The 23,062-nt window shown below is 48.0% G+C and overlaps 1 protein-coding gene across 1 annotated transcript; it reads left to right on the top strand.

Moving 5' to 3' along the window:
- Positions 1-5,396: 5,396 nt before the first annotated feature.
- On the top strand, positions 5,397-13,160 carry FGF23 (fibroblast growth factor 23; the record flags this gene model as incomplete). Its single annotated transcript, XM_082850321.1, has 3 exons — positions 5,397-5,592; positions 11,250-11,353; positions 12,726-13,160. 3 exons carry the CDS (start codon positions 5,397-5,399, stop codon positions 13,158-13,160), a joined length of 735 nt encoding a protein of 244 aa, XP_082706447.1.
- Positions 13,161-23,062: the final 9,902 nt, after the last annotated feature.

Here is a 23,062-nt window from a genome sequence, read left to right as displayed (position 1 = left end):
ACAGGTCAGAGAGAGGACATGGTCCCTCAGTTTGCATGCACAGATTTCAAAAGAAACAGGTTCCCTTTGACGGGGAAGCTGATACACATGACGGGGGCGGGTAAGGGATCTGCTCACGTCTTATCTAAAGGAACGAAAGGTAACTAATTACGCAGGCAGATAGATGCTGTTCTGGCACATTTCATTTCCCTGACCCTGGAATGAATTATTCCAGGTAGTGATTTTGACACAGATTCAGGCAAACACCGTGGTCGAGTTTTGTTCTCATTCTTTTGAATATACTTTCTTTTTTAGAGCAGTTATAAGTTAACAAAAAACTTGAGCAGACAGGAGAGAGTTCCCATATACCCCCTTTCCCACCCTACACACAGTTTCCTCTGCTACCAGCATCTTGCATTAAGTGGTACGTTTGTCACAGTCGATGAAGCAATAGGGACGCGTGATGGTTAATAAAGGTCCAGAGTTTACGTGAGGGTCCACAGTGTGTCGTGAGTTCTGTGGGTTTTGACAAACGCACCATATTGCGTTTCCATCATCACGGTCTCCTACAGAACAGTTTCACCACCCTAAAATGCCCCCCTGCACTCCAGTTCTGGGCTGTGGGTGTCCTCCCAGTGCACAGTTCCCCTCACTGTCTCAGACGGTGGCCAGGTACCACCAGCCCCAGACAACAGGGTGCAGTGCGTGCACGGTACACTTGCAGGGCTGGTCCTGCCACTAAAGTATTTGCTCCCAGGAGATGCTCTTGTCCTAGGAAGACCTCCATCTCCTGCTTCTCCTCACCTCCAGCCACTCCCCCTTCCACGTTCTCACGACAGCTTCCTCTCGGTCACCGTCTAGCAGAGTCCCTCCCGCCAAGTTCATTTCTGTTATATTTGAGATTCCACATATAAGTGATATCATACGATATTTGTCTTTCTCCGTCTGACTTACTTCACTTAGTATGAGAATCTCTAGGTCCATCCACGTTGCTGCAAATGGCATCATTTCATTCTTTTGTGTGGCTGAGTAGTATTCCATCGTATATATGTACCTCTTCTTCTTTATCCATTCATTCAAATGTAGATGGACATTTGGGTTGCTTCCATGTCCTGGCTATTGTGAATAGTGCTGCGTGAACATTGGGGTGCACGTATCTTTTTGAACTGTAGTTTTCTCTGGATATATGCCCAGGAGTGGGACTGCAGGATCATATGGTAGCTCTATTTTTAGTTTCTTGAGGAATCTCCATACTGTTCTCCCTAGTGGCTGTATCAATTTACATTCCCACCAGCAGTGCAAGAGGGTTCCCTTTTCTCCACCCCCTCTCCAGCATTTATTATTTGTAGACTTTTTAATGATGACCATTTGGACCAGTGTGAGGTGATTCCTCATTGTAGCTTTGAGTAGTGAAGTTCTTGAAGTGACCTGCTAGCACTCCTCACAGGACTGTCAGAGCATCAGATGGGATGCTGGGTGTGTGTGTGCATCGTAGGTTGGGAAGAGCCAGACAGAAGCAAACGGTCTTCTGCCCAGAGCATCGTCAGCGCCTTGAAGAACAGGACTGTGCTTTTTCATTCTTAGGCTTCCCTAAAGACTTTCTGCAAACACTAGCCACAGAATAGACTTTCCATAAACAGTTACGTGTGGGTTGATTGGACGCATTAGAGGAAGAGAGCATAGGATTGGATGTTAGGAGTGGAGCTTTCATCGTCAGGAGAAGAAGACACAGGGTGGCATTTTCAGGAAGGCTGTAGCTCTTCCCCTATGATCATTCATCCTGGAGGCTTAGACATCCGTCTGCCTGACCCCAGGGATTGGATGGGCAAGATGCCAGGGAAACCACTGCTGAAATGATGGAGCCAGAATCATGACGAGGTGGGAATAGGGAGCAGAGACCTCCATCTGCAGACGGAGACTTTAGACAGAGCCCAACAAAGCAAAGCAAACTGTGGCCCATCCTGAGGCCGCCGCCCCATTCCCTGGTCTTTCTTTTACCAAGATTCCTCGAAATTTTTTTCATCATAGTTTAACAACAGTCAAAACAACATTTTTCTTTTTGAAAATTGGTGAAAACCTTCACATGGAGAGAATACGACCTTGGGAGAGAATTCTCTGCACCTTCTCAGAGAGGATTCTGAGAAGTCAGGGGATGAGGGGAAGGAACGAACTTGTGGGAATACAGATTTGTCTAGTCCCCAGGCCATATTCAGAGCCTCTGTTCTATGACTGTACAGGCAGGGTCTGGACCGGAAGTCCTCCACAGAGCTCCCGGGGCAAATTCTCCCAACGCCAGGGCAGATGTCCCCACCTGCTGCATCCCAGGCAGCCCCATGGGATCCATGGACAGAGATATCCAAAACCCACAAGCCACCAGTCTTGTCCTGAGCTTCCTGTTCCCATCTGGTACCAGGGTTTCACACCTGGTTCCCAAGGTCACACGCTCCCAGATCCTCTGACCTGTGCAGTGACAGCTGATGCCCTCCAGGGGCCAAGAAAAGGAGCACACTTACCCTGGGCTCTGCCATCCTCACCCTCGGAAGCCTCTGAGGAGATGCCACAACGACAAGGCTCAGAGCACTGTACGGACCTAGCATTCAGTGCTAGGACTCCCCAGAAAAGCCCATGTACATCTTAGGCTGGAATCCTGGAAGGGGATGGACAGTGAGATGTGGCTCGGTCCCTGTGTATTGACTCCAGTGCACAGGACGGGTGCAAAATCTGTTCCTTGATAAGAACTGTAGAGTCAGGCTTAGGGGTTACAATCTCTCAGGGAGCTTTGGAAACAAGTGCAAAGAGTCTCACCTTCATTCAGCAGGGCGAAGGATGGTCCTGGGGGAGTCATGGTTGTTCTCTCGGGCAGCCAGGTTGGGAGCCCCCGGCAGGAAGCTGGAAGGTCTTCCAGGAGCTGGAAGGTCTGCCATCCCTGCTACTGGGCAAATCCCTACCTCCAAGCTCAATGTTTCCTTATCTCAGGTGGGAAGAATTACTCTGACATGCTTGCACCTTCCTTCACTCTCACCAAGTGGGGGATCCTTCCTCTCCCCGAAATCAGCCTACTCCCCTGGGCGGTCCTCTGCCTTCAGATCCACCTGCCAGGCATTCAGGGCTGGTGGGGAGTCTTCGGAAGTGACGTAGGCCGGCACATCAGTTCTGTCTCCTAACAGGACACACGGAAGTGGCCAGGGAGGTTCCACCTCCAACCAGTCTGGGACCAGAGCGCGTGACCACATCCTTCTCTCAAGACACCTGCCCTGCCCCCTGCAGCGCATTGGCAGCCGCTGGGAAACCCCTCTCTGACCCACCCTGCAAGTCTCCCTCAAGCCCCTTTGCCCCCAAGTCCCCCTCGACCACGGTGTCCACCACCGAGGTCTGTCCGTCCTCCGGGTGCTCTGGTATGTCGCACCCGTCCTGGTCACCCGACGCCTCTCACATGGTGGTGCCTTGTATGGAACAAGGTCTTCTCTGCTCACTCGCATCGTGGGCCCCTTGAGGATGTTTGCTCTGCTTTGCATCCTGTGGTGAACACACGTACGAACCATTCTGTGGCTGTCACTAAAGAGAGCTGTCTCACACAGCACTGAAGCGTCCTAAATCTTCTCTCTAACCTGGGGGGGCAGCACCCCGTGTCTCAGAGACATATCCTGGGTCCAGGCAATGAGCACTATGCCCCTTTGCTCCTGGACCTGTCTCTCCTGCTCTTGTGGCTTCAGCCCCAACACGGGGACGGCTCAGGACACCCGGATTCAAATCCAACCTCTCCCGGCATGAGCTGCACATCTTTGGGTGTGCCTCCTAATCTATACAGAGGAAGTACCTGTACCTCTCCAAAGGGTTATTATGAAAAGTGACTGAGTTACTACAAGTAAAGCACATCATAAATTCCATAAGTGCCAGGTGTCTCTGAGATCATCATCGGAGGGGCAGCGGAGGGAACCGGAAGACCCTGTCCCGGCTCTCCTGTTTATTTGTTTTGTGACTCTGGACGTGTGAACCCCAAGAGTTCCATTTCTTCGTGTCTAAACTTAAAATATGGGTGACACCTGGGGAGTCTACCTCTCAGAGTGGCAGCGAGGTTCAGATGAGCTCATACCCGTGAAAATGCTTTGTAAACGATAAAAACACGTGCATGGGCAGGATAACCAATGCCACGTCTTTGTGCCCGCATCTGTGTGACCACCCTTCCCATGGTGCCTTCTGTGTTAGCTGGGAGCGCCTGGGGCGGGGATCACATCGCTCCCCTCTGCCAGCAGCCCCGATCTCTAGCCTGCCGCCCGCACGTGGTCTGCACTCAGTAGAGGGGACGTGGGAAGCGCAACAGTCCCCTCGCATGTATGTTTTTCTAGAAGGCGTGCAGTGGCTTGCCCCCCAGGGGTGGCCCGTGATAGGACTGTCGCCCCACACGAGAGGGCACGTCTAGTCCCAGGAGCCAGGCCCCCCACTAAACGTGGGGACGCCTGGCCTGCGGCTCTGCTCCCGGGACCCTCCCGGGCTCCGGTCCCTGGGCTTAGCCAGCAGACTTGTCATCTTCATGAGGTTTCTGAATTCACTTCCACGCTATTGGAGAGACCACAATACCAGTGGAGTTGCCCTCGGCAGGTCAAATCAGGGAAACTGAGCAATGAAACCTCAGCATTCCGTCAAGGAGCAGGGACTCTGAGGCCTCTCTCCTTTCCGCCCGTCTCGAAACCCTCCCAAGGTTGCAACTTTGCTTTTGTGCCTCTGTCTCGGTCTCCCACATCTTCACGAAGAGGGGGTCTCAGAGGACGCCACTGCCTGGTACTGACCTGGATTCCTTCTGTACCCCTCAAAACACCCACTTAGGGCTGTGCACAGACAAAGCTCTGGGTGCTTAGTTCCGGATTGGAATTAAAAAGACTGAGAAAAACAAAATGAGTGGACTTGATGGGAGATTAATTGCACAGGCATCTGTTGACTGCATGAGTGAAGCTGGATTTTTTCGGAACCACTGGCTGCCTTCGCATTTCCTGGTGGAAGTGGGGCAGGTCAGCAGACAACCCAGTGTCGTAGATAACTTTTGCCCACACATCATTCACTTTTGGGAGCGTTGGCTTGAAATTGAGGGGTGTGTGTGTGTGTGTGTGTGTGTGTGTGTGTGTGTGTGTGTGTGTGTGTGTGTGTGTGTGTGTGTCTGGAACCGACGTGCCTTCCGTGAGCCTCAGAGATCCCTGTATTCTCTTCAAATGGGCTGATTACAACACAGAGGATGTGGACGGTGGAGTTTTTCCTGTTTGATGTCACACTGCTACCCTTTAAAAGTCCGAGGGAAAAAAAGGAGGGAATGCAGCCTAGGAGCCTCAGGCCAGAAACCAGCAAGGAAGAGGAGAAACAGTCCAGGGAGGCCAGGCGCAGAGCCAGGGTCGGGTTTCAGACGCCACACCAGCCAGAGAGCCGCGATGCTGGGGGCCTGCCTGGGCCTCTGGGTCTGCACCCTGGTCTGTGCGGTCCACGCCTATCCCAACACCTCTCCGCTGCTGGGCTCCAGCTGGGGTGGCCTGACCCACCTGTACACGGCCACGGCCAGGAACAGCTACCACCTGCAGATCCACAGGGACGGCCACGTGGATGGCTCACCCCAGCAGACCATCTACAGTAAGTTGGGGCTCCGTCTAGGCTGGGAAGAGGGGGGACGGATCTGTGCCTCCACCTGCAGGGACTCGGGGAGGCCTCGGCTGGACCAGAGGGCTACTCCAGCCTCCTAGCTTCTCGCCCAGGATCCGTGAGTGCGCGTGCGTGTGCGCGCGCGCGTTTAAACCTTGGGAGAAGATTCTGCCGGCTTCCCAATTACTGTGTATTGGTTTCTCCCAACGAGAATAATTTCCATCTTAACTAAAGTCCATCTTCCCACAACAGCAGCCACTTTCTCTGTGCCCTGTCCAAAGAGTCAAAAAACGTACAGAAGACAGGCAAGGAGGCTGGGAGCAAAAAAAGTCAGATCGGTCAGTAGACACTGAGTTTGGGCTCACGAACTTTGGACTGGGTTAACGGTAGAGGTTGTGAAGATCTCTGTACCAGACCAGGCCTTGGAATAGATAAACCCAGAGGCCCTTTCCAGCTCAGAGCTTCTAGTATGCTGGCCTTATAAAAGTTCTCAGGGAAAAATGTATTAAAGACTAGACTGTCCAGGAACCCTGTCTTGATGAGTCTGAGCCAGTGCCTCCATCCATCCATCCACGCACACCCTTCATCCAACAAGCTTACTAGGGGCTTCAGTGGAACCCAGGATGCTATGAGCTGGGGAGTCTTCTCTGTGGAGCCGGAAGATCCACTTATTAGCAAATTAATCTGGTTGGGAGCTCACTGAAAACACGAGACAGCCGGAATGTTTTTAAAGATTAGGTTTGTGGAAAGTTGGACCACAGTCCACAATAGTCAATCCATTAGCTGTGTTTCCGATGTCCCCAGAAGGAATAATGGGGTGGGGGGATGATGGATATTGAAAAAGACAAGGTCTTCTATTTGAGGAAAACCTGTAAAAATTAAGGATCCAGAAAAATGCCAACCGATTCAAAATAGATCCAATCAGAGGAAGGAAAGAGTAAGCACAGTCTCTGTTTAATTAAAGACAATTTCTTATAGGAATAATGACTGGCCCTTTATTGTTGCACTAAATTATTCTGTCATTTTGCTGTGGCCTTGCTATACGCAAGACATTCATCTGCTAAGAGTCAAAGGACCTTAAACCTGGTAGTGAGAGAGACGCATGTGCAAAGCCAGAAGTTCAGACCTCTTCAGGTGCTCAGTGGATGGTGACAGGGGGTGAAAGAAAGGAGGAAGTTCTCCCCAAATGCCAAACAGGTTCCAGAACTTAGGGGAACACAGTGGATTCAGGAGTCAACATCTTGGAAGCCAAGTTTGAGTCCCATGGCAAAAATTCTGAAATAAATCTGGATACAGTTGATGCATCTGGAGTATCGCCCGTTTTAGTCAATGGGTATTTAGCAGAACCTACAACGTGTCTGACATCGTGAAAAGCTCTGTGGCTTCAAAGGAAGACCAGCCCTTCACGCACCTCCAGGTTTCCAACCTTCGTGTCTCCCAGCTCATGACCAGCTTTGAGGAAACACAGTTTTGCCCTCTCGTGGAAGGCCGCCCTCACTTCAAGATGAGAGGTGATTTAAAATGCAGGACGGTAGCTTATGGTAAATTATTTTGATTCCCCTACATGGAAAGGGCTGCAGATAATTAGAGAATGCTTATAAAATTTCTCTATCATCACAGAATCCTTTTGATGAAAGGAAGCCCCCGAAGACACGGCCTGGTGGGGGGAGAGGGAGGGCTGTGAGCGGTGCCCGGAGTGGGTAGGGCTCAGCCCACTGAGTTTGCAGCATGAATCATAGAATTTTCCCTCTTATATCCACCGACCTCAGGCCCCGAGAAGGCACAGAGCGCTAGCTGGAATGAATTAAAATGACTGAGAGGAAGCAAAGTGAATTGAACTGATTTCAGATTTTTTTTTTTTTACAGAAATGTGATTTTGTTTTGTCATATAAAGAACCTACTAAGCCTTGTGTCTCTGGCAATTAAGGAACCTGGGAAGGGACTGAGTCAGGGGCGAGAGAGAGACACTTTTGCTAGTTTATATAACATTTATACTATTCAGATCAGTTATCATGAGCATTACATATATAGATAGACAGACAGATATACACACTAAGATAAAAAGTTACCCCAAAAGGAAAGAAGAAACACGGATGCCTGTAGCTCCGTAGGACAACTAAGTAACAGGCTGGAGAAGGATTTGCAATGACCTCCCCGATGAACGCAAAGCAACGGTTTCACATTGATGGAAAGGCGTGGAGTGTTTTTCCCCTCCTGATTGATTACAGATTTCCAGTGAAATGTGGTTCACTCGATTACTGTGCTCTACTCAATTCTTGATTAATAGTTGAGTGCTCAGCCCATCTCTGGTTTGCTGATCGTTGTAAAATTATCTGCCTACAAGATTCAATACCCTCGTGACTTGCAGCTGGTGTCAGGGAGTGTGTCTCCAATGTCTGTCTCCTTCCTACTATGAACAAGGCTACCCTCCCACTCTCCATGAGCCCCACTTTGTGGCAACAGCAGCAAAGAGATGCTTATTACCCCTGGTTACTATTACTCCCTGGCTCCTGGTCTTTTTATTTCCTCTCCTTCCCCAACGTCACTTTCTTGTGCCGAACGTGAAGCCGAACTATCCTTGGGCTCTCTAACCCTTCAAAATGTTATCTTTCTTTTGGGGAGCTCAAAGTCCTTTACATCCATCATCTTATTTATCAGTTATTGACCATGAGACTAGTTGGGCAGATAATTTTCTACTTTTATAGCAGAGATTGAGGCAAAGTGGTAATAGTAACAATCACCGGCATTTAGAAAGTGGGTTTATAGCAGATAAAAATATTATCTCCTTACACCCCAAAGACGACCAAATGAAGTAAAGGATTCTACTGCATATGAGAAAACAGAGGTTCAAGGACTCAGATGACTGGCTTGTGGTCACATAGGCGGTAAATGACCTCGGGGAGACCCGGACCCGGGTCCCCTGCTTCTTCTGTATCACGTGCACAGACACGGCATCACGAAAGGAAATGTCCTTTACGCCTGCCGGGCTCTAACAGGTGTGGTCCCAGCAGCCAGTGGTTGGTGCCTTCTTTCTGCCAAATGCTGCCCTTGGGTCGGTGCAGAGCTGCCTCAGTCACCTGCACAGGGAGGACAATCGGCTCTTCCATTTGCTGGACTTTTGCACCGGCTCCTGTGGGTTTGATTCAAGCCTGTGCGTCCTCACGGCAGCAGCTCCCGGTGCCCCTGAAGGCTGTCTTCTGTCCTCACTGGCCCTGGAGACAACGCACACTGCTCACAGGGACGCAGGCATCGGCTGGCAGCTGGCAGGGTGTGGGCTTATCGTCAGGGGCAGGCCAGCCATCCTCCACAGGGCCTTCCATCTGCTAAATGTTTTCAAGGCCCTTTTTTACAGCATCATCCCATTTGATCCTAGTTGCAACCCTGGGAAGCAGGCAGGACAGCTGTGATTCTTCTCTCTTCCCAGCTGAGGACTCTGAGGCTCGAGTGATGAGCTGCCCAAGGCTACAGAGGTAGTACAGGGCATAACAGGGACCAGAATCTTAGCGCCCCAGCTCCGGGCTCCTGGCTCAGCCCCTCTCCCCTGACCCCCTCGGGGGTACCGTGACCTGGGGGCCTCACGGCCGTGGCCTGGATCTCGGCCCTTGACTTCATCTTCTGAGGCTTGTCGTGATGTCAGCTGGAGACGAGCTCCAGGGCTGTGGGCAGAAGATGTTAGGGTCACTGACCTGAGTTTCCTGAGTTTGAATCTTGCCTTGGTTTCCTCATGATTTAAATCGGGAGGCTGCTACTTCCAATATTAATACTGGTGACATTAACAACATAGCTGGTTTTGTGGGGGGTTTGGAGGGTGGGATTCTTTTCTTATTTATGTATTTTTGGCCGCGACCCATGGCATGTGCGATCTTAGTTGCCCGACCAGGGACTGAACCTTCACCCCCTGCAGTGGAAGTGCAGAGTCTTAACCACTGGACCACCAGCGAAGTCCCACAGCAGCTCTTTTGAGAGTTTAAAATGTGTCAAATACTCAGAGTGCAACATCTCAAAAACAGTTACGAAGTGTAATTTTTTTTTCCCCCAAGTAGACTGAAAATTCATCAGGCTGGAAACAATTTCTTACATGTTCCTGATGTCTCTCTCAGGCCTTCTCTCAACATTAGCATAGATCTGAGACTCACAGGCAAATCCCGTTACGGAGCATTTCATATCTTCCGCACCTCCCATGCCCCACCCCACTTCCAGAAGCTTCCCTCAAGCCTAATCCTTAGCCAAACTTGGAAACCAGTGACCTCTCCTCTTTGGCCCTCTGCCTGGGCTTGTTCCCAGCCTCACGGCCTCTGCCCCACATCACTCTGACTTCTCTGCGCTCAGCTAGTGTCTAGTACTGCCTGCCGCTCTCCTTGGCGGGCCCTGTACTGAGCCTCCGTGGGGGTAGATCTGGGCTATGAGTCACCCCACGAGGCACCATCACTTACTGGCCACAGATGCCTGGCGTTTCCACCCTCTCCAGGCTCTACATTTCTAGAAGACTCGACCCCCTGCCTGGGCTACCTGCCTGGGAACTGTGAGGCCAAATGAGAGGTGTGGGGAAATTCTGTGGTCGGCAAAGGGAAGAGGCCCTAAGACCTAAAAAGATGATTCTAGTAGAAAATGCCAGGTAATTAAACAGCATCTGGGGAGGATGTCTTGCTGAATTAGCACTCGTATCACACCTTTTATGGTCTCATTGTACCCTTGCTACAAAACAGAAACTTTAACTACTCACTGGTACTTGTTAGACTTGCACATCCCCATGGGGGTGGGGGTGGGGGGTCACGCTTAAAACTGTTGTCAGTTACTCAGGGTGTAGGTGGTGTGAATGGGTTTCAGGCCTTTGTCCAGGGCTAGTTTTTGAGAGGGGCTGCACCTGGGGGCACGACCAAGTGAGAAAAGGACGAAGAATAGCGATGAAGAAGCAAGAAGTAATTCCCTGCATCCCAGGATCTACTCCACACGGAAAGATAAACCGTCTGCTTCTAAGTGGCTCACCCTAGGGAGGCAGCAGACATGTGAACTTATTAAAGCAGGTGAGGAGATACACGCTGTGAGAGAGGCGAGTCGGAGCGGCTGAGAAGAACAGGTCATTCTGATTAGGGAGATTAGGAAAGTCTCCATAAAATAGTGACATCTGAGCCTGGCCTTGAAGCGTGAGGGACCTCGATAAGCAGAGGGGGGAGGAGAAGATCCATCAGAATACAGTTCTTGCCACATAAAGGGTGCTGACTGCTGTATCACTGACTCCTGCACGGCTCCCTGGGTGGAGGGTCAAGCTGGATGCTTGAAAGACATCTGGGCATAGATTTAGACATCACAAAAGCAGAAGGCTTGGGAGGATGTGACCACCACCACAGACATTAAGAAGTATGAGACAGGCAAAGGGGAAAATAAAGAGAGTCCAAGCAGAGAGAGAAACACGTTGGTACAGGTGGAAGAAAGCTGGGAGTTCAGGGTGCTCCCTACAGGCAGGAGGAGACGCAGGAGGCAAGGGGGGGGAGGGGCGGGGGAGGGGAAGTCAGAAGAAAGAGGCTGAACAAGGACAAGAGGAGGCTTCTGTGAAATCATCACCACCCTTTAGATCAATCAAGGGAGGGTCCTTGGAGGTAGGGGCTGGATGTGAAGCCTGGTTTTGACTTGAATGATTTTCTCCATAGGTGCCCTGATGATCACATCTGAGGATGCAGGATTCGTGGTGATTACAGGGGTGGTGAGCCGGAGATATCTCTGCATGGACTTCAGAGGCAACATTTTTGGATCTGTGAGTTTCTTTTTGTGCTGGGTAATTCTTTGCAAATAATTATTTCATTGCTCTGGCAAAATGTAGAATTTTATAGCTTAAAGATTCCACTTGCACATTACCTGGGTGATGTTTTCACTGAGTACTTTTTTCCATCTAAGTATCAAATGCTCAGGCTTATACAGCTGAGGTCTGAACCCAAGCCATCTGGCTTTGGAGCATCTGGGCTCTCAGTCTCTAGTCCTACCTGCCCTTTGGTCCCCATTTTTTAACTAGCACAGCACCTTGTCTGCAGCCCAGGTCCTCAAGTCACATACGTTCATGTTGGAAAGTCCATTAGAAAGAAAGGGTGAGAAGCCACTGGGGTCTCATGATCTTGTTACTAGATATTCTTGACCTTGGGCAAGTCCCCTATTTCTCTCAACTTCAGTTTCCTCACCTGGAAAAAGTCAAGTGGGATGGACCATGTGCCCTGTGGGGCTCCCCCAAATCAAGATCTGTAACGAACTCCCTCGGCCCCAGCTGTGATGGCTGGTCTTTTGGACTGGCGAGCAAGGGCTTTCCCAAACTACAGGGCGCAGCATATTCCAAAGCACGGGGGGCATTGGACAGAAGCAGGGCTGTGCATCTCAGAAGCTCCTCCCACCAGAAATTCCAAGAGAGCAATTACTTTCTGTTTTACTTACTTCTGTGTCCCAGCACCCACCATAGTATCTGGCCCAGAGTACATAAATATCTGTTGAACAAATATAGACAAATAAGTACATAAATACCTGCTGACCGCATATAGGCATACACAGAGTCCCCTCATCTGTAAAATACTTACTCCGTGGACTTCTGAGGATTAAAGGACATCCTACGTAAAGGCCCTAGCAGGCACTTAGCAAAACACAGCACCAGTTAGTGGCAGAGTGAGGGCTCACGTGGGTCACCTGGTGATGAAGTTCATGTCCCTTAATTCCCAAACTCTGTTCTGCCTCCGAGGGGGAGTCTCCTTACTTATGTGCGGCCCTACAAAGCCCAGCCCACCTTTGTCCAGGTGAGGAGACAGACCGAAGCCACCTCTGAGCGAAAAACAAAAGGCAGAGAGAGGGCAGGCCTCCGTCCAGAAAGCAGACAGAGGCGCCGGCTCCGTCCAGCCCGGCCCCAGGCAGCCAAGTGCCGGCGGCGGGTCCGCAGGCGGGGCCGCGAGCTCCCCAAGCCTGTCCCCACCTGCCAGTCGTAACCGCAGTTTGGAAATGAGTGGAAATCACTTTTGCTCAGCAGGGCACGACGGGGTTAAAGGCAAGGCCCGAGGAGAGTGGGTGGGAGAATTGGGGTCCCGGGATGGAGCTGGTCCCATCCAGCCCGCCGAGGACTTCGGCCTCACCCGGTCGCCCCGCCCCGCTTTCAGCATCACTTCAGCCCCGAGAGCTGCAGGTTCCGGCAGCGGACGCTGGAGAACGGCTACGACGTGTACCACTCGCCGCAGCACCGCTTCCTCGTCAGCCTGGGTCGGGCCAAGCGGGCCTTCCTGCCGGGCACCAACCCGCCCCCGTACGCGCAGTTCCTGTCGCGCAGGAACGAGATCCCGCTGCTGCACTTCGCCACCGCGCGGCCCCGGCGCCACACGCGCAGCGCGCACGACGGCGGGGACCCGCTGAGCGTGCTCAAGCCGCGCGCCCGCGCCACGCCCGCGCCCGCCTCCTGCTCGCAAGAGCGGCCCAGCGCCGAGGACAGCGGCCCTGCGGCCAGCGACCCGCTGGGGGTGCTCCGTGGCCACCGGCTGGACGCGCGCGCCGGGCCGGGGGGCGCCGAGCGCTGCCGGCCCTTCCCCAGCTTCGCTTAGGGCGGCCCAACTCGGAAAGCCAAACCGTCTGGGGCGCGGGCTGGAGGTGGGGCGAACCGGCCCCCCTTCCTCCCTTAGCGGGAGGTCCCCGGGGATTGCCCTTGGAGGCCGGAGCGGCGGCGCCCCTCGCCTTCCTCCTCCCACCTGGACGCGCTCCTTTGGGAGAGAAGGGGTTCCCTCACCCCCAGCCCTTCCTCTTCCCTCTCCTCTCCTCTCCATCAGTCTAACATTAAGAACAGGGGCTTAGCGAGTTGACCAGCCGGGAGGTGAAGCAGGGAGCCCAAGCCAGCGGCTTCTCCACCGCCCCCTGCTTTGTGCCATCTGCCTGGACCCTGTTGGCAGGGTTTGAGTTTGCAACCTTGACCTGGGGGATTAACAGCTCGACTGAGCAAAACCCACGAAAATCCTAACCTCAAGCCTTCGTTCTTCCTTAAGCATCTCTGGAGAAGGGCCGTCAACAAGACTGGGGGTAGGCTGGTCAAAACTTAGCCAGAATGAGCACCCGGAGGATAGAGGCAGGGATCAAGCTAGAGACACGAGCTCCTTACAGGATGGCCCCTTGCCCTGCTCTGTCCCTCTGTGCAGACAAAGCCCGGCCCAGAGTGACGCTGCGCTTCCCACGTGGCCCCTGCCTCTTGGCCCTACCTTTGGCTTGAGTGAATTGGGCCTGAGGAGTTTTGGTCTTGGCTCCTGAAAATCTACCCTGCTAGGATTTGTTTTTCAAAATGGAAATAAATTCAAACTCTCCCAAGAGCCCCTTAATTAAACCTCTGCTTTCAGGCTGAGTGGTGATCCATTCTGGATGAATCAGACAAATGTGCAAGGAGGGGCCTGGTGACAACGAGACTGCTCTGGGTTGGGTTTTTGTGCCAATTGTGTCTTTTTTTTTTTTTTTTTTTTTTTTTTTTTTGTGGTACGCGGGCCTCTCACTGTTGTGGCCTCTCCCGTTGCGGAGCACAGGCTCCGGACGCGCAGGCTCAGCGGCCACGGCTCACGGGCCCAGCCGCTCCGCGGCATGTGGGATCTTCCCGGACCGGGGCACGAACCCGTGTCCCCTGCATCGGCAGGCGGACTCTCAACCACTGCGCCACCAGGGAAGCCCCAATTGTGTCCTTTTGTGAAGTGGCATCGGGGATTCCGGGGAAAGAAGCCCAACCACCAGGGATCCCAGTGTAGGAGTCAGGAAAAGCCAGCACTGTCAGCTCTTCACCATGACCGCAACCCGCCCTGTAGCCGTGGCTACAGGCTTAGCTAAAACACTCCTAGGCGGGCGTGTCTGGGTCTTACTCCACTTGGACGTTCTGGGGGCACCAAATGAAGACAGCTTTCAGTCCCAGGAGCCCCAGCGCTACCCTGAGGAAAACCAACCCTCACAGAACAGCTGAGCACCAGGCAGGGGGAGGCTGATACCTTAGTCACCCTCAGGGGCCCCATTTCCTACCTCTATTTAAATGGCCGCCTGAACAGCAGAATATGCACGAGCAGAGTAGATGAGAACAGCAGCTCCCTCCCAGTCACCTTCTCCCCCTGCTGCCATCATGCACCCGACCTTAGAAACAGATCCATTCTTTTACTTATGAGAGAAACATTGGCCGACTGCTCTCACCTATGGTTTCAGGCTGATCTTGAAGGATGAGTTCCTATTTCAAAACACTCAGACTGTGTATAACTATATAGCAGTGCACGGCAACTATTTTCTTTATAGTTTTCATTTTCCGTTCGAGATATTATAGTGTATAAAAGCTCCTGGAAACCTAAATGGAAAGGACTTCGGCAGAAAACTGGTTCCTTGGGGTTTTCTCTTTGGCAGAGCTAAGAGAGCCTCACAATGTCTTATGTCACTTAGCACGTGGCAATATTTATTTATTTATTTGGAAGATTTTTGCCTGTCGCTCTATATTTATGGATATTTATAAAAATGTAACACCACCTTTTTCCTTTCTTCTTTTAAAAAAATAAAATTTATCTCAGCTTCTCTTAGCTTTTCCTTTTTGTATTACTACACAAAAGTACATCGAACTATGAGAATAAAAGGAATTACGGGAGGAATTACGGGAGGAATTACGGGAGGGGAGCACTGGGAAAATCTAGAGGGAGCGAAGTTGAAAATCTTCAGAATTTTAAAATAGTCAAGGTTTTCTCCATACACAAATGAACTCAGCAATTTTGCCTAATTCAGACAGAATTATTGAAAACAAGGAAAAAATTTTAATGCTGGATTTCTGATCACTCTAGCTTGTGTTTCCTTTAAAGAGAGAAATTTTTTTTTATTTGAAAAATACCCACAGACACAGCCACCTCAAGATCCCAGTAAGCTTCTAAAGAAAGAGGACACATTCCAGGCTCTGGAAGAAATAAGGGGAAGTCGCCCAGAGTCAAGAGAAAATTCAATCGCTAGAAACCAAGCGTTAGATGCCCCCGATCTTGGAATTAGCAGCAGGAACGTTAAAGCAGCTACTATAAATATAGTTAAGGGTTTTAAAGGAAGGAGTGGTAATAAGGAACAAAGAGATCAGGAATCTCAAAGAGAAAAGAAATAATAAAAAGAATCAAGTAGAAATCAAAAACTGAAAGACACAATATCAGAAATAATAAATTTATTAAATGTGCTTAATAGTAGATGGAAGACGAAAGAACAGTCATTGAAGATAATAGTTAACATGTAATCTAATCTGAAGAAAGAAAAAATATGTTAAAAAAATAATGACCAGAGTCTCAGTGATCTGTGTGACAATATCAAACTGTCCAAAACATGTGCACGTGGAGTCCCAAGAAAGGAGCGGGAAGAGTTGAGGAATAATATTTGAAGATACAATGGCTGAAATTTTCCCCCAATTGATGAAAAACTAATGTACTGATAAAAGACGCTCAGCAAACCTCAAGAAAAATAAAAACAAAGAAAATCACAGTCAAACTGTGATTTGAGTATATCACAAACTTCCGAAAGCAAGGATAAAATCTTGAAAGCCGCTGAAGAAAAATGAAACTTTAGGTATACGTGAACAGCTGTGTGCAGCTGAGTTCTCACCATAAACGAGGGAAGCCATAAGGCGTTGAAAAGCTTGAAAGAAAATAAAGCTACATGCCCAGAATTACATATCCTGCAAGAACACCCTTCAAAAGTGGGGAGGGGGAAACGAAGGTGAAGTAAAAACTGACAGAACTTGTTGCCAGGCTGAAGAGAAATAACACCATGTAGAAAACAAAGAAGGGCAGCAGAAATAGTAAAAATGTGGGTAAATTCAAACAACTACAAATATGTGATACACTTTCTTCTCTTGGTTCCTTTAAAATACCACTTAAAGCAAGAATTACAACACTGTACTGTGTGGCAGAATTTCCACACAGGATGGGAAGGGTAAATGAAGGAGGCGGTTGCAAGATTGTAACACTGTATGTGAAAGTCACACAACATGAATTCTAAGTACACTGTGGTAAGAATATATGCATAATTCCTAAAGTACCTCCAATAATAAAAACAATCAAAGGGGTGTTGACAAAAGCCATTAAAAGTATTAAAAGAGAATACTAAAAAAATACTCAATTATCCCAAAAGGAGGCAGAAAAGGAAGAACAGTAGAAGAAAAATCAGAGGGGACCAATAGAAAAATGACAAGACTAAATCCAACCATATCAATAATTAGATCATATATAAATAAAACACCACGACTAAAGGCACCAATGGTCAGACTACATGAAATAAAAACACCCATTTACATGTTGTCTATAAAAGATGGACTTGAAAGAAAAGAAGGGAAGGATATTATATTAGTTCGCTGCCGTAACAAAATGCCACAGACTGGGTGGCTTAAACAACAGAAATTTATCTTCACAGAGCTCTGGAGGCCAGAAGTCCAAGGTCAAGGTGCCAGCAGGTTTCACTCCTTCCGAGGCCTCTCACCTTGGCTTAGAGAGAGGCACCACCTTCTTGCTGTGTCCTCACCTGGTCTTTCCTCCGTACTCAGGCATCCCTGGTGTCTCTCAGTGTGAACAAATTTACTCTTCTTTTTAGAACCCAAGCCAGACTGGATTAGTACTTTCCTTACTGGCCCCATTTTAACTTAATTGCCTTTTTAAAGGCCCTCTCCCCAAACACTTTCACATTCTGAGTTATTTGGGGCTAGGACTTCAACACATGAATTTGGGAGGACATAATCCAGTCCATAACAAATATATACAGTGAAAAAAGCATAAGAAGTATGGCTTACTATATAAATAGCAAACAAAATAGCCTTCAAGATAAGGAATACTGCCATTGGTAAAGAGGAACGTTTCTTAATGACAAAAGGGCCAATTCATAAGGAAGCATAAAAATCACAAATGTTTATGTCTCTAAAAACAGAGTAACAAAACACATGAAGCAAAACTGACAAAACTGAAGGGAGGAATAGACAAGTACTAATCTGAGTTGGCAATGTGAACATTCCTCTCTCAGTAACTGAGTAAGCAAACAGGCAAAAAATCAGAAAGGATTACTGGCATCTAAGCGACACTATTAATGAACTTCATATAACTTACATTTATAGCGCATCAAACCCGACAACTACAGAAGATAGTCTTTCTGCACAGATGGAATGTCCATCAACATAGACCACATACAGGCCAACAAACAAGCTCAATTAACTCAAAAGTTCAAAATCTTACAGAGCAAAGTAAATGACTGGATAAATAAATAAATAGGGAGAAGAGTACAGTCTCTCAGGCAGAGTTCCGAGTGGTGGATGTGGATACTGTGTCCTTAAGAAGGGAGCACAAACCCCACTGTGCACAGACTTCCTTCCGAAAGGTATAGTCAGAAAAGGGGGAAAGAAGAGCCTCTTTGCAGTGGAGAAACCTCACGGACACTGCCGCAGGCAGGTCATCAGGTCAATATCAAAGTCAACACCAACAATCAAACGAAATAAGTCACGTTGACAGTGTGTACTCCTGAGATGATGTGATAGAAAATGGTACTTTGCTTCTGTGGTCTTCTCCCAGAAAACCATAACCCCACTCTAATCATGAGAAGAACACCAAATTCCAACAGATACACATCCTATAAAACATGATACTAATCCTCCTCAAAACTGCCAAGGTCACCAAAACACAAGCAAAGTCTGAGAACCTGTCGCAGCCAAGAGGAGCCTAAGGAGACGGAACCCTATGTAACACCATGTGGGATGGGGCTGGGAATCCTGGAACAGAAGGAGGACAGAAGGAGGTAAAAACCAAGGAAATTTGAATGAACTGTGGGCCTTAGTTAATAATACCGATCCATTGGTTAACAAGGGTACCATACTAAGGTTAAGATATCAATAACAGAGGAACTGAGCACAGGGTATATGGAACTCCTGGTACCATATTCTCAACGTTTCTGTAAACCTAAAACTATTCTAAAAAATAAAGTCTATTTTCAAATGTACATGGAGATAAAAAGGTCCTGTAACAGCAAAAGAAAATCAAGATAAGGAATTCAGAAATAGACCCCACTTATGTGATCAACTGATTTTTGACAAAGGAACAAAGCAAGTCAAGGGAAGAGGAGTCTCTTCAACAAATGCTGTTGGAACAACCGGACATCCACGTGAAGAACCATGCACCTCAACCCCTCATCTCGCACCATACACAAAAATTAATTCCAGAGGGATAAACTGGGAGATTGGGATTGACATATACACACCACTATATATAAAATAGGTAACTAATAAGGACCTACTGTATAGCACAGGGAGCTCTACTCAATACTCTGTAATGGCCTATATGCGGAAAGAACCTAAGAAAAGAGTGGATCTATGTATATGTATAACTGATTCACTTTGCTGTACACCTGAAACTAACACAACATTGTAAATCAACTAGACTCCAATAAAATTTTTTAAAAATAAAAATAATTTGTATCATGAAAAAAATAAAGTTGACAGTAAAAACAAAAACAAAACAAAACTAATTCCAGATAGATTAAGACCTAAACAAAAAAGGTAAAATTACAAAACTTCTAGAAGAAAACAGAGTATCTCTATAGTTAGAGGGTGGGCAAAGATTTCTGAGAACACAGAAAGCAATAACCACAAAACAAACACAGTGGTAAATCAGCTCATGAAAATGAACAACTTCTCATAAAAAACACTGTTAAGAAAATAAAGTTATATTTTGTAACAAACATATAGGCTGGCATATTATAAATATATAAAAGCCTATGTGTGTATACATACACACAGACCTGGAGTAAAGGTCTGACAACTTTCTTGTATATTAAGCATACACCCACACCTACGCTACAACCAGCCCAAGAGAAATGAAAACACATATCCAGAAAAAGACTTGTAAAAAAGAAGAATTTGTAGCAGCTTTTTCAAAATACTCCCAAACTGGAAATGGTCCACATGTCACCAACAGAACAGATAAACTGTGGTATATTCATTCACACAATGGAATTCAATGCAATAGTAACAAGGAAGACCTAGGTTAGCAGTGAGCACATCTGACATCCAGACCTTGGTTTCTAAATACCATTTCTGCTGAAAGCAAATGGCTCCAGGGCTCTTTGGAGAAAAAGCTGATTCCCAGGACTGAGGCTGGGAAAGAATAAGATGATTCTGGAGCATCTTGTTCGTCAGAAAAGAAAGACGCGCTTAAAGAATGATGGGAATATCCCAACAGAACACGAGAAGCAGCTGCGAAGTGTCCCCACAGGACAAATTTGGGACAATCTGAGCATCAAATGATGACAGTACTGGGATTTAAGTCATTGAATAAGAATCCCTGAGTTCATAGTGATAGAAATAAATAAGTAGGGGAGAAGGGAAAGTTCTTCCTTACTGTGTAATACCAACTAATACATACAGAAACAAAAACAGAGGGAGAAAATAATCAATGGAGGCTAAAAGTGTGGGTGACAGTTTAATGAGGAACCAGATAAACAGTCATTTCATGGCAGATGGACGTGGTGATACCACTCACGCACCTCCTGACAAGACTCACCAAGGACACATCCTTCCTCGGGTGCTTCTGACAAAGAAGCATGACCTGAATCTAAGAATGAGAAGCACCAGATAAACCTAGTAACTAGCCTGGAGCCTCTCATTTTTCTTTTAACAACTGGGTCAAGAAAGACAAAGAAAGGCTAAGGAACAGTTCCAGATCAGAGAAGAATGAAGAGGCACGAGAATGAAATGCAGCACGTGGTCCCGGACTGGATGCTGGGTTGGGGGGTGAGGAAACAGTAGACAGAAGGCACACCGATGGAATAACCGACAAAATTTAAATATGGTCTGTGGCCCAGATAATAAATTCTATCAGTATCAACCTTCCTGATTTTGATGTTTATTCTGTGGCTGTATATAAGGACACCTTTGATCTTAAGATTAACACACGTTGAAATTTTGCAGGGGAAAAAGGGCATGATGTCTCCAACTTACTCTCAAATGTTTCTGGGGGAAAAGACACACACGAGCGTGAACGACAAAGCAAATGGGGCAAAATGTAAGCAAGTGGTGAATCCGGGTAAAGAGATTAACCCAAGGAGTTTCTTGGATCACTCTCGCCATTTTTCTGTAGGTCTTGACATATCAAAACCAAAATGTTACCAGAACACACATACAGAATTCTAATTATTCTCCATTTAACATGAGGAGACAGCAGCTCGGGGATATTAAGAGACTTGCTTGGCCACAATACTAGAAGAACTTGGATGCAGGTTTTCTGACCACAAACCTTCCCTGTGTCACTGCCCGGTCCCACCAGACATGAATCCATCAACAGACAACCCCTTGGCACAGGCCACAGAGCCATGCCTCCCTCCCCCATCCCCTCTGCTCTCTGCCCCCCGTCTCCTGTTGCCTGCCCAGCGCCCCCCAAGCTCGGGTCCCACACGCAGAGCTCGGCCCCTCCTCGGGCCCCTGCGCCCCCCATTCCATCTGGGTTGCTTTCCTCCCACAGATGAGCAGAGTCGCCTTGGGTCCTCCAAGCCCACCCAGGGAAGCCCTTCTGCACGTCCCCCAAAGAAAGCAGCACGCCTCCCTCCGCGCCCGATTCACTCCCTTCCACTGCATTGACCACAATGACAGGTCACGTATTTATCCTCCCTGACGGGGTATAGGCTCCACAAGGATGGGGACTTGGTCTATTTTTTGTTCATTGCCATATATTCGCAGTTCGTGTAATAGTCTAATAGTTCTTATAATAGCCTGGCATGTGTGTGCCATGCTCGAAATGTATTTACCAAATGACTAAACAAATGAATAGAGGCATGTGATTCCAATTAAATGTGCAACAGAATTTTTCTGGAAATTGACCAGTTGGTTCTAACATGTGTATAGAATAGAGGTGCTCACCCTACAAGGTACTCAGCCGCAAAGCGACAGGAACTGAGGATGCCAGTGTGACGGGAACCCAGAGCTTGCACTAAAACAGAACAGAGTCCACACACTCCGGCAAATGTGGGTAAGTGGGGGTCTGACCGAGAATCACCAGACACCTGGGAAAAGAAAGACTCCTAATAATGATGCTGGGGTAACTGTTTCCCCATACGGAAAAATAAAAAATTGAATTCTGACCTTATACCATACAAGAATAAATTCCAGATAATTTAAAGAGTTAACATTTAAAAAAATCCTGTAACACTGTAAGGGAAAGGAGATTAGGATATGACCTCATGGTAAAGAAGGCTTCTTAAAGACACCCACAACTCCCCCCAAACCATAAAGAACAAGGTATATCGGCAGTTTGACTTCAAAATAAAAAACACGTGAAAAAAATGGATGGTAACACATGCAAGAGATCAGTGAACTGCAGGATATTTGCAAGGTCTCCTGTAACTCACTAAGAAAACGCCCCACAGCCCAACAGAAAACCAGACCAAGAATGTACGGTGGTGACTCGCCAGGGAGGGAAGCCTCATTGTCAACATGCGCATGAAATAACTGCCCAGACTCCAGCAGTCACAGAAAAGCTCGTTATAACAGTGACATACTGTTCACTCATCAGATCAACAAAAGTTCATCAGACAAGATTTCCAAAGATGTGGAAACCAGGAACTTTCAAATACTTCTACCGAGATTGAAAAATAGTACAGCCCGCTTTAGAGAACCACTGGCTCTTGTCAAACTGGAGCTGCACATTTTTTATGACACGGCACAAGGCTATTCCATGTAAGCATTGTTTCTATAAGAAAAGAGTGAATATACTGAAACACCCACTGATATGAGAATAAAGAAATAAAAGGTACTACATTTATTTTGTACGATACAGTGGTTACAAGTAACCAGATCTATCTATACATACCAATATAGAGCCCCAAGATATATGTAATAAGTGAGAATACAGAATACAGACAGCTTGATATTTTGAATCAAGACCAGAAACACCAGAACAATACCATTGTTCCCTTATGACACTAGGTGGCCACGTGAAGGCTGGATGGGTATATGGACTCGCGGTGCTGGCTGTCTCTGCAGAGAACAGGAGGGAACAGGACAGCAACAGCTGCTTAAAGGAACTTGGCTTACATCGCAATGTGTTATTTCTTTTTTTAAAAAAAGCGGGGGAGAATATTACTTCTGGGTGGCAGGGATGTGGACGTTTATTATCTGTCCTTTTTGGTTACTTTCCAACTTTTCGTCTGCGGTGAACTTCCTCTGCACTCAGCCACATGCTCTGCTCCAGCACTGGCACGAGCACTGGCAGCGCTGGACACACTAAGGACAGCATGATCCTGAACTTGAAATATGACTACACGTGATTTTAGCCTTAACTGACAGCCTCAGTCCTACCCTCTGTGAGCTGAGACTCACAGCATTCATCAACATGATAATTTAAAAGCAAACTGCATGGAAAACTCGTTCTCCATTTACATGAGGGCCTCAGAGCGACCCATCTTTTGTACAGAATTAAGGTAACCAAACTCCCTTTGCTCCAGTGCCATC

Source organism: Leucopleurus acutus (assembly GCF_964270905.1).
Source record: "Leucopleurus acutus genome assembly, chromosome: 11".
NCBI lineage: Eukaryota > Metazoa > Chordata > Mammalia > Artiodactyla > Delphinidae > Leucopleurus > Leucopleurus acutus.
The sequence above is the reverse complement of the archived record's forward strand: the minus strand, read 5'-3'. Positions and strand labels throughout refer to the sequence as shown.